The 12,287-nt window shown below is 39.9% G+C and overlaps 1 protein-coding gene across 3 annotated transcripts in view; it reads left to right on the top strand.

Moving 5' to 3' along the window:
- The first annotated feature begins 11,765 nt into the window (after positions 1-11,765).
- The window catches only part of NBN (nibrin), a 65,272-nt gene continuing 64,750 nt past the window's right edge, over positions 11,766-12,287 (top strand). For all 3 annotated transcript variants that reach the window (XM_006157552.3, XM_006157551.3, XM_014591238.2), the window contains exon 1: positions 11,766-11,871. In XM_006157552.3, the coding sequence (XP_006157614.1) occupies positions 11,835-11,871 (37 nt within the window). In that variant the 5' untranslated portion in view covers positions 11,766-11,834. The remainder of the gene's footprint in view (positions 11,872-12,287) is intronic.

Here is a 12,287-nt window from a genome sequence, read left to right as displayed (position 1 = left end):
CCCTTGGCCCAGTGTTTTGTAGGGCAGAGGTAGCGGGTTTCGGTGTCCTTGTGTTTTGATGAACCCGGCGCCCTACAAGGGTTTGCAGGTTATAGAAACACGCGACCTACACCCGCTGTCCTCCGCCCCAAGTGACCTTTTCAGAATTCATGTTTATTTCATAAGTGCGTGTTTAATTTCGGGTCACTGTGGCGCTAAATCACATAATATCAGAATAATATACACTACCCTGGATTTAAAACACGGTCTTTCTTTTGCTGAAGGAAGCGTTTGAAATCAAACAACCAAGGGCAGTTTCAGGCAGCCTTGACTTTTCGCAGCACACACTGCCCCCTGTCGCTGAGATGCGGCGTGGCTCCCACGGTCTAGTCCTAGCTCGGCTCTCAAAGGGATGAATGCACATGTGAAAAGCATATGTAGACCTTCCCTACATGATTCATCCGCCTCGGTGTAACATACCTGTTGACACAGTACATTAGCTCAGACCACATTTCTTTCTTCACTTGTAAAATGTGAATATTCGTACCCAATTCAGAATTATTGTGAAAATAAAGAAGATGCATGTGACGCTCCAAGTTCAGGCTGACGGTAGGTGACATCGTGAATTTCTCATGTGCTTGGCATTTCCCAAGTGCTAAGAAAAAGAAGGAAAGAAAAAAAAGGAAGGAAGAAAAGGAGGGTGGAAGAAGAAGCGGCTGTCCCTGGTGTACAGAACCTGGCCTGAGACTCACCTTGGTCAGCTATATTAATCTTTTTTTGCTATACCAATGTCCACTATGTTTCATTCTAGTAGAAATGACTTTATCATACTCAAAGGTCCCACCCTGGAACAACATGAAGGGATTAGTTTTCACTTAACACCTTTACAGCACACTCAAGTTTTAACACATCAATTTCTGGGAAACATCCAAATCATAGCAACACATTTTAAAACAACCTCACCTGAGGGATGCAGAAGCTGAAGTCTTGGCATTATCAACTCCCATGCCAGAGGTCAGGGCTGCTGAGGTGGCGAATCCCCTGTACTTCTGGCCTGTGAGCTTGATTTAAGGAAAGACCTCAAGAACAGAGGTGCAGACACTGTTGCTTCCTGCCATTCTTCCGAGCCTCCTTAACTCTCTACTTTTATGAGGTCTTTTTATCGCCCAGTTTCCAACATGTGAGTGAGAACACGTGGTATTTTTCTTTTTGTAACTAAGCAGATGGAATTTTCTTCTTTTTAATGGCTGAATAGTATTCCATTGTGTATGTATACATTGTTTTCATCCATTTTTATGTTGGTGGTCACTTAGGTTGATTCCATATCTTGACAATAGTGAATAACGCTGCAATAAACATTGAGGTGGGTAGGGACATGTTTGGAGAGAGGCCGTGAGAATGTGGGGATATGCTCTGAGCAAATATCACCTGTCCCTTTTGGCTATGACAGAACCTTGCAACTTATCCTTTCCTTTACCCTTACTGCAAGCAGAACAAAGGGTGGAATTTTCTAGGGGCCTTCCAACAGAATTCTTCCAACAGAATTCTATCTTCCTGATAGAATTCAGGAAACATGCTGACCCCAATTAGCAGAGTCCAAACCCTGCTCTGCTTCTGTAAGACTCTTTAGCTTTATCAACACCCCTTTGATGTTGGCAAGGAAAAGTATCCTCCCCACACCTACAGGTAGGTTTCTCTTCACTAGATAAGAAGTTCATTGGGATTTCTCTTTGATATGGAAGTAGCCAAGAGATATACCTGACCCAGTACGTCTAAATTATTATAAATTTGTTACCTGCTTCTAATTGTCTGTAACATATCAATTTATCTATGGAATGTCATGAAATACACGTATGTAGTTTTGCTCCGCCCTATAAGTAAAGGCGCCCAGTTTGTCTGGGTGGCACAAGTTGCTTGGGCTGCTTAGGCTTAAGCTACCTGTGTCCATTGCTACTCTGTCTCTTTGTCTCTTTCTTTCTGCTTCCTCTTATATCGAGCTAAGTACAGGGCAGACTCTGATAGAGGTGCAAATATCTTTACAACGTACTGATTTCCTTTCCTTTACATCAATGCCTAGTAGTGGGAATGCAGATAATATGACAATTCTAGTTCTAGTTTTTGAAGGAACTGCCATACTGTCTTCCATAATGACAGAGTTACATTTCTATCGACAGCATAAAATATTTCCCCTTTCTCCACATCTGCCAGTATATGTCATTTTTTGTCTTTTTGATAATAACCATTCTAACTGGAGTAAGATGATATTTCATTGTGGTTTTGATTTCCATTTCACTGTCAATGATGTTGAGCATTTTTCAGAGGATTACTTACCATTTGTGTGTCTTGTTTAGCTCATTTACCCCTTTTTAATTGGGGTATTTGGGTTTGGGTCTTTTTTTTTCTTCTGGCTGCTGAGTTGTTTGAGTTTCTCATGTAGTCTGGTGGTTAACTCTTTGTTCAGATTATAGTTTGCAAAGACTTTCCCCCATTCTGTGATTTGTCTTTTTACTCTGTTGATTGTTGCCTTTGCTCTGCTGAAGATTTTTACTTTGATATAATCTCATTTGTCTATTTTTGCTTTTGTTGCCTGTGCTGGTTGAGGTTTTATCCAAAATCTTTTTGCCATACCAATGTCCAAAAGTGTTTCTCCTCTATGTTTCCTTCTAGTAGTTTCAGTTTCAGGTTTTGTATTTATGTCTTCAATCCATTTTGAGTTGATTTTGTATAGGGTGTGAGAGACGGATCTAGTTTCATTCTGCAAATAGCTACCTAGTTTCCCTAGCATCACTTTTTGAAGAGATTGTCTTTTCCCCATTGGATATTCTTGATACTTTTGTTGAAAATCAGCTGACTGTATATACATGGATTGGATTTTTTTTTTTGAGAGAGAGATATTTTGCTATAGGGCATGTGCATTTGCTGGAGAGACAGAGAGACAGAAAGCGAGAAATCAACCCCTAGGGAGGATGGCCATGCCACAATCCCTTCTCCCCATTGTCCTCTCAGGATTTGGGGGACACACACGCACATGCTCAGTGTGAGTTTTAAGCCGCCAGATCTGGACTTGAACTATGGTCAACTACATGGGAGTATAGCAACATAACTGCTATATCATCTGCTGGTCCCTATACATGGATTTATTTCTGGGTTCTTTGCTCTGCATTATTGGTCTATATGTCTGGTTTTGTTTTTGTGTTTTGTTTTTGTTTGGTTTTTGCCAGTACCATGTTGTTTGGTAATTATAGTCTAAGCAACAGCTATTTTACCACTGCTGTTAAGATATCTTTTGCAAATTTTACTGAACAATAAATGGCCCTGGGGGTGCTCTCCCTTCTGGATTTTGATTAGTGTTCACTCTCTGGACTATACGTCGTAAGAATTGCCAAAGAGCAGTGCTCCAAAGACTCAAAGTCTGGAGCTAAATGGATCAAAGGAAAGCTGCACAGAGGAGCAGACAGCCTGATTATTTTGTTCTTGTCACGATTATGCTACTAATTGTCTTCTGTTGTTAACCAAATACACTTTCATTGGCTTTATTTTACTCATCCATAAAATTAGGGCATTGGTGTAGATTATAAATAAGATCACTTGTAGTTTTAAAAATCTGTGATTTTACAAATAAGCTAGATTTGTCAGAATTTTATAGGCCAGCTGGTGTGGTATTAAGGAGGTCATTATGAAATGCTGTTAAGATAAAATAACTGATGGAAACGTCTATTTTTAGGATATTGAGTCTCATGTATCTCTGATGTTTGACCACTTCACCTAATTTACACATTTTAGATGATTATTAAGCTTTCACGTTTTCAGATTTTCAAAGGCTTTGCAGTAATTAATCAGCTTCTTGAATGACTTTTGCAAAGGAAGCTTACCCCTAATCCCATTACATAGGCTTGTTCTCATTCTGTAAAGTCAAGTCTTAACACTTTGCAATTTGGGTCTTACATTCTTCTATCTTTCAATTAAAAAGAAATGATAAGTTATGGTCCAAGAGCCTATTTGATTCAAAGTAATTCACTGAGGTGTCAATTATTTTTACTAATATGCACAGATAAACCCTATATATATGTTAAGTTAAACTATTTTGTCCTAAAATGGCTGCTGTACTCCCACACTTGGATTCCTACTGATAAGCCTAAATAGTTTGTGGTAAGCTGTTTTTCTAAGATGGTTGCTAGTTTACAGTCAATCACAGCAGCTAGGCTCTAGTCAATCATAGGCACCCCACCTTTTAAATCATGTTAATGCAGACAAACTTCAGAATGTAAGCAAAGATTTCTCTACCTCACTCCCTCACTTACTTTTCTGATACAACATTTTCCCATTTCCTACATATATCACTTTCCTGTTCTACCGGCTTAAATACCTAGTTGACCACCCCAGAAGTTCAGGGACAACTGCCCAATTTAAATCATGTTAACATTTGCTCAATAAAACTCTATTCAATTGGTTTATTTTTCTTTTAACATATATTATTGCATAAAGATGAAACAAGTAAAACATTATTTATTTTGGTCAAATTAAAGATTATTATAGTAAAATCTACGTAGTGAAATAGAATTAGGGTCAGGATACAAAAATAGAACTCATTGTTCTTACTATTTGATAATTTTCAGAATCATAAAGATTCTTCAGTCAACACTTGCTGTCCATATGCTTCTCCTTTCCCTATACCTCACCAACCTTTACAGTTCCAACTTAAAAAAAAGTTTGGAAAGGGGCTGACAGAAGGTCAATTAATAGGTAAGGTCCATAGTTATGAGCCTACCATGTATCCATCACTATGGTAGAGATACAAAAGTGAAGAGAGAGAGAGAGAGAGATACAAAAGTGATTTAAACAGTAGGAACACAAAAAAGCCCCTACCCTCAAGGGACTAGAAAAGAAGAAAAGAAAACTGATCTTTGTTTAACAGCTACCATGTGTAGTGTAGTATCTCATCAATTCTGGCAATAATACTGCAAGGTAAGTATTATTTAAACCCACTTACAGATGAGAGACTGAACTACTTTAGTTGCCCACTGGGTGATTTTGAAAAAAAAAATTACATCTTAGCTAAATTGAACCTATACTTTAGCTTGATGTTAGTTAAAAATTAATGGTAGGGTTAATAAAATTTAGGAGAGGATGGTATTGTCTTTACAATATTTGAGGTAAGAAGAAAGAACCAAATAAATTGAAGACATTAAGGTGCAAGGGGGTAACTGGTAAAGCAAAACCCTAGGCAAAATCAGAGAAAATGGGTTTAAGCACAAATGGAGAAGTTGGTCTTGAACTGTAGGATCCCATCATATCCTGAAAGTAGATGTAAGAGGGCAAGGAGAAGGTGTGGGTACAGATTTTTTAATTTGTCTCACAATTGAGATAGAAGCAGAGTAAGGTAAGAAATTATGTCAAAGTTCTTGCACCAATTTCCTAAGTAAGATAATACTGTATTCTTAAAAGGAAGTTATGAAACAATTGGATTTGAGGATTTGGGTAAAAGATGTGAAATAGGTTTTCAGGGTTACAGAAAATGGATTTTCTTAAAATGAGGGAAAAGGTGTTCTGTAGTTCAACTGGTATGAGAATTTATGGATTCACATTGTCTACATATTTTTGAATATGGACAGATTTTACTCAGGTGCCTCAGTAGAGAAGGCTATTGTAGGGCCGATTCATGACTGAGAGGTTGTTAGGGCTTGTAGACAACTGAGCTATATAGCTGAGAGTGAGAGTTGAGAGAGCTGAGAGTAAAAGTAGTTCTGAGAGGAAAACTAATCAAGCTATAGACCCTGGTGTCCAGCCTGATGATAGAGGAGGACAGCAGGAAACTGACAACCTATTTAAGTGGAGGGATCAAGTGGCTGGAAACCTGGATGAAGCTAAACAGCCGCTGTAATGGGAGTGAGCATATAAAGATGTTAAAGGACTAGGCAGTTCCAGACAGAAATTAGGATAATAATGGTAGAAAAGGTTCTGGTGATATGAGGATCTACAGTGTGGCCATCTAAGAAGGTAGGACATGTGGAGTAGAGATCAAAGCCATAACACCCTAGAAAGTCAAAGAAATGTGAAGTGAGTGTAAAATGAGTTTTCCAGTGTGTCTTACAATCACTTAAGAGTAATGACAGGAGTTCGGATACAGGATATGTAACAATATCCTCACATATGTAACAATATCCTCAGTGAGCGTTGAGCAAGTAACATAGAGATATCTGCAAAAGGTAATGGTAAGGGGAGGTCTATAAGGTGAGCAGTCATGCAAAATGATGCTGACCTAGGATAGATTTTGCAAGGTAAGGAAGTTTAATACACTAAAATGGAAAGTGAAGGTTTGAGAAAATAGTAAACCTATTGGCCCATAGACGTGGTGTGTATCAGTGGAAGAGGCGTTGGAATCTGTCAAGGGAAACTGGTTTAAATAGGGAGTTACGGCTCATTTAAGGCAAGATGTAGATGGAAGGTTCTGTGAAAGCCCCAATGATCTAGGAGGTTTTGTTTATAAGAGAACAGAAGTGAGAAGAGAGGCCAGCAAACTAATAAAGCAGAGAGCATGAGCAATAATCAGACCGATTTTCTATCAACCTTAAATGCTTTTTGCATCATGCTTGCTTTTGTCACTTCTCCTGGACTTTGATGATCAGACCTGCCTTGTTGCCAAGCAACAGATATAAATCACAAGGTGTCAGTTTTCTCTTATAATACTGCCACTGCCATCTTTCCTCCCCGTGATCAGACCTTTAATCAGGCTAAGTTATAGCATAATTCAGCTTTGGAGGACTGGATCTGATAAGGAAAGGAAAGTACTTTACCCTGAAGGAATTGCAGGACTTAGCCACCATGGACCAGGACAAGCAGGGTCAGTATATACGGGACTGTATTTTGGGAAAGCTGAACAAGAGGCAAATGGAAACTAAACTTGGATGGAGAAGAGTTTATCAGTTTGGATCGCTGCCCAGAGAAAGAGGACTTAACATCCTGGCAAGCACCTTGGGAGGAATTGTTATCATGCTTCTAGGACAATTCTTTGAAGCTTGAAGAAAAGTGGTAGTTCATGCTAAGAGAAGCAGAGTTGCCAGAATTCCCATGGCATGTGGTGGAAGCAAAAATCAAAAAGCTCAAAGGAATGAGTATGCTAGAATGTCCATATCATTGAAGGCTGGAAACTCCACCAGATTTCAAAGTTCTTATTCAGATCCTGCATTTATTAAAACGACAAGCAATTTTCTGGTGAGAGGGGCACCAGCCTCCCTGAGAAACTCAGGGGTAGCTCTCCTCTGTTGATCATAGTTGATAATAAAAGATGCTGTTACGGAATTGAGTTCACAGATAGCAATTGGGATCATAAAATCCGCACATGGAGGCCAGATGGCGTCACTTAACTATCAAAATGGTAAAATTATTATAATGAATGGTAAGACTGGAATGGCAGCCGGTGTTTTTTGACTCAGAGGGAGTTTTAAAGATGGTTAATAGAGTAGGGCTTCCATCATGGGGAAAGATAAAAATCAATCAACAAAGCATGCTTAATCTATACAATGAAGAGAAATTAAGACTGGATGAGAAAAGGCTGAGAGCAGAACTCTCAATAAAACTCACAGTCACTTACCCAATTTCCTGACTTGGGCTTGTTAATCAATCTTGTTTACATGTTTATCTACTGACCAAAGGTGAGAGGCCGGGTTGCCAGAAGGAAGGATCCCACATTATGGTGAAATTATGTGAAAATGACTCCTTCCACCTTACCCCTCTTCTAGTCCTTCCCCAATGAGACCTATGGTCATTCACTTGGGAAACTATACACTTAGGAAAGGGAATGCCCAAACATTTTAAGGACTTTTGGACATGATCATGGTTGATATCCATGAACCCAAAATATCGCAGCCGCTAGTTAGAGTGCAGCAATATAGGAGCCAAATAAATGGATTAAGTAAATGGACTCTTTGCCCATGTCTAGCATACAGTGAGTCCACTGAGCACATGGACCTATCTGGTGGTCATTTTCTCAGTTTTCCAAGTTAATATTAGTGCAATACCACATCATTCCTTGGCCTATGTTGTGGGAGTTATCAAAGTGGAAAAGGCCAACAGGGAGCCTCTGAAATTACACCAGCCAAGATAATAAATAAAAAACAATATAGAGAAAGCATAGATATTAGTGTTTTTTTTATTCTCTTCATATTTTCATTTAATTTACCATATTTACCCTACAAAAACTCCTAGAGAGAAAACAATAGACTACTGAAACTCAAGAAAGTAATAAGCACAATTACAGCTGCTATACCACATACCAAGTCTTTACAAAAGCAGAGCAACATGATCTCAGGTACCTTGTTTGAGGTGACTGGTATAATGAATACGTTCGTTTCCAACCTATCAGAAAGGAGAATTAGAAAAATACCCACATTCGGGACCAGCAGTCGGAGTAATGGCTATGTCGCTGGACTCCTATGTAGTCGACTGCAGATGGAGTCCCAGACCCAGTGGCTTAAACTCATACCGGATGCATGGGCGTGCATGCCCAAGATCCCAAGAGGAGAATGGAGAAGAAGGGATTGCAGCGTGGCCATCCCCCCGGGAGTTATTTTTATTTTTCGCTTTCTGTCTTTCTGTCTTTCTCTGTCTTTCTGGCAAGTGTATGCTCCCTATAGCAAAAAACAAACAAACAAACAAACTCTCAAAAAAAAAAAGTTCTCACATTCAATTAGAATGAGTAATAGAAAATATTTATAGTTTTGCCCAGAGCTATGTTGTGTCTCCTGACCTATGTCATAATGTAGTCTTAAGAGACCTGAACTGTTTAGACATCCCACAAAGCATCACACTACCACATTGATGGTATGCTACAGATGGTACGAGCAAGGATTGGCAAATTTGGTGGGGCCTTGGTGAAGTAATGTATACTCCAGAATATGAAAGAAACTTTGTACACATTGTAAGGCTCTACCGCATGAGTGAAATTTAAGGATTCTGGGGACCAGGACATATTTTTTGTGTTTTGTTAAAGAAAGATTTGCTGGGGGCCAACAGATGGCAGATGATAAAGGTGCTGGACTTCCATACGGCTGACTAGTTGGAGTCCTAGACCTGGCAACTTCCTTTCTCTCTCTCTCTCTCTGCAGCAAATTTTTAAAAAATAATAATAAATAAAATAAAATTGATACAACAATTATTTTAAAAAGATTTGCCTAGTTTTTTTTAAAAAATGCCAGAAAGACATGGGGGAGAGAGGAGAAAGCACCCTCGCTGGTGCATGATCATGTGGTAATCTCTTTTCCTGGATTTCTCAGGCTTTGGGACAGGCATGTACTTGTTCTCAGCTGCTAAGGCGAGGTCTGGAACCACAGCTGGACATGTGGAATGCTGCTCCCTTAGTCACTAGGCTACAGAGCTAGCCCAGGATTTGCCTTTTTTAAAAAAATCATGTTTTCTTTGTAAATATTTATTATTTTACTTTTATATTTGGATCAATCATCCATCTGGAACTGATTTTTTGTGTCTGTGTTGGAAAGGGAGTCAGTCTTTATTTCTTTTGTAGTGTTAACCAATATCCCCAGAATTATTTATGGAAGGAGAAACAACTTTTTGTCACTGCTCTGTAGTAGCACCTTTGAAAATACAAATTGCCTTATGTGAGTGAATAATTTTTAGGTTTCTATTCTGACCAACTGGCCTATTTTCTATTCTTGTGCCAAAAGAACACTGAGTTGATAACTATATAATCGATCTTAATATTTGACAGTATAAGTATTCCCACTTTGTTCTTCAAAATAAGCTTAGCTATTCTTGGTGTTTCCATTTCCTTATATATTTTAGAATTTCCTTAACATTTACCTCTCAAAATATCTTCTGGGACATTACTGAAGTTACATTGAATATAGATATTGACTTTGGGGGAAATGACATCTAATAATCCATGAAGATGTTATTCTTATATTTATTTAGGACTTTAAAACTTTTTCTGTCCATGTTTTATGTCAATAATGTTTGTATCACAGCTCATTATAGATATTTTTCCTAAAGTATATAAAGATTTTTGGTGCCATTACAATGATCTGTTCTATATATGTCATTTTCTATTTTCTGAAATAAAGTTAGGAAATTAAATTTTACATCAAGATATTGCACCCAGTAACTTTATTAAATTCACTTATTAGTTTCCAGAGATTTTTACAAGAGATTTTCAACGCTTACAATCATGTCTTTTGTCAATAATGGTCAGTCTTTCCAATCTGTATGTCTTCCATTTCTTTCCTTCTTTATTGTTTTGACTAGAACATCCAATACTATGTTAAAAAATTAGTGCTGGGGCCAGCAAGTGGCATGGTGGTTAAGAGCACTGGTTAATCCCACATGGTTGACCATGGTTCAAGTCCTGGACCTAGCAGCTTACTTTCTCACTTTCTCTCTCTCTCTCTCTCTCTCTCTCTCTCTCTCTCACTCTGTCCCTCTCTGGTCAAATTAAAAAAATAAATAAAGTTAAATAAAAAAATTCTTTTAAAAAAATTAGTGGTAAGTGCAGATATAACTTCGTTTCATTACTAATGTGAAACATTTAATAATCTTTCTTGAGTGTAATACAAACTGCAGTTTTTTCATAGATATCCTTTACCAGATCAATGATGTCCCCTCTAACTTGTAAATAAATTAAGTTATAACATGTCCTCTCCCCTCTATTTGTACTTTGCAAATTTTTTCATGAATTTTCTCAAATTTTATCAAGTGCTTTTTCTGCAAGTATTAAAATAATCACACGGTTTTTTTTTCTCCTTATTTTTATTATTCTGGTAAATTTCATTGATTCTCCCTCCATGTTAACTCTCCCGTTTCTGAAATAAAGCCCACTTAGTCATGATTATTCTTTTCATACTACTACGTCACTCAATTTACTAATTTTTTTTGTTTAGGATATTTTTATCAATGTTGTTAACAGATATTGGTAAATCAACCTTTTATTTAAAAATTTATCTTTTCAATTTGACAGAGGGTGTATGCACATGCTAGAGAGAGACAGGGGGCATGGAGCAAGAATGCAACCCCCATGGGGTACAGTCATGCTACAACTTCTCCTCCATTTTCTCCTCCTTTTGGGATTTTTGGCATGGACTGAACCTTCTGTGGTTCCCAAATCTCTTCAGGGACTTGAATTGCCCAGTAGGTCATATGGAATCCAGTAGCCTAAACCACCAGGCCATAGGCTGGCCTTAAAGCAGCGGGGGACTGGGGGGGTGGGGGGGTTGTTTGTTTTGTTTTGTTTTTGTCAAGTTTTTGCCATAGAACATGTGCACTTACTAGAAAGAGACAAAGAGGGAAAATAAAAAATCACTCCCAAGGTGGGATGACCATGCCACAACCCCTTCTCCTCCATTCTCCACTGGAGGCCAGCCAGTGATACGATGATTAAGGTTAAGGTGCTCAACTCGCACAGGGCCAACCCTAGTTGGAGTTCGCAACCTGGCGGCTCTTTCTTTTGCTGTCTCGGATGAGCACACGTGCCCTGTAGCAAATTTTAAAAATAATAATAATGATAAATGAAATTAAGTAATTCTTTTAAAAAGTTATTTTCACATACAAAAAGAAAAAATACAATAGATAACCTTGCATTCAGTGAACACCTTGCAATGGGATCCGTCCTCCAAACCCGCCTAAGAGACATTTCAATACAAATTGCGCTGCCGCTGTACAGCCACCAGGTGGGGACCAGGCACCCGTATCGCACTCCGGCGGCATCCCTCCGTTTCCAAGGCAGCTGGCAGGACAACCGGGAACGCGCACGTCCGGAGCCCGCGCACATTGCAGGCGCTGGGGCCGCGCACGTCGGACCGCCACAGTGACGGGGCCGCGGGTCAGCCCGGCTCGCTGGAGCCGGCCCTATGTGGAAGCTGCTCCCCGCGGCGGGCCCGGCCCGAGGTAAGGCGCAAGGGAGGCTTTGCGGGCCGGTTTTCCCGGGAGCGCTGTTGTGGGGAGAGGGTCTGTTGAGCGAGCTTCCGGTCCGTCCTGGCCCCTCTCGCCGTCTTCCGGCGCGGTCTCTGTTCCCGCCCGGGAACTGCGGGAGCCGGGTGTCTGCGGACCGGGCTGTGCGGTCCCCCGGGGCAGCGCGTGGATTTCCGGGCGGCTTTGGCAGGGGGCTGACTGCAGGCGTCCCTCACCCGTCTGCCGCCTGGCTCTCGGTGGCTGGGACCCGCTCCGGTCAGCTGGCCTGGGAAGTGGGCCTGGCCTCTTCCGTGTGGTGACATGTAGCCTGCACGGTGTCACCATGTGACTCAGTCTGCTGCTGATTTATTTTTGTGAAAAACCACGTGTTAACTTGGAAATGGCAGCCGCCG

Source organism: Tupaia chinensis, unplaced genomic scaffold (assembly GCF_000334495.1).
Source record: "Tupaia chinensis unplaced genomic scaffold, TupChi_1.0 Scaffold000547_1, whole genome shotgun sequence".
Lineage (NCBI taxonomy): Eukaryota > Metazoa > Chordata > Mammalia > Scandentia > Tupaiidae > Tupaia > Tupaia belangeri.
Note: the sequence above shows the minus strand (reverse complement) of the source record. Positions and strands in the feature narration are given on the sequence as shown.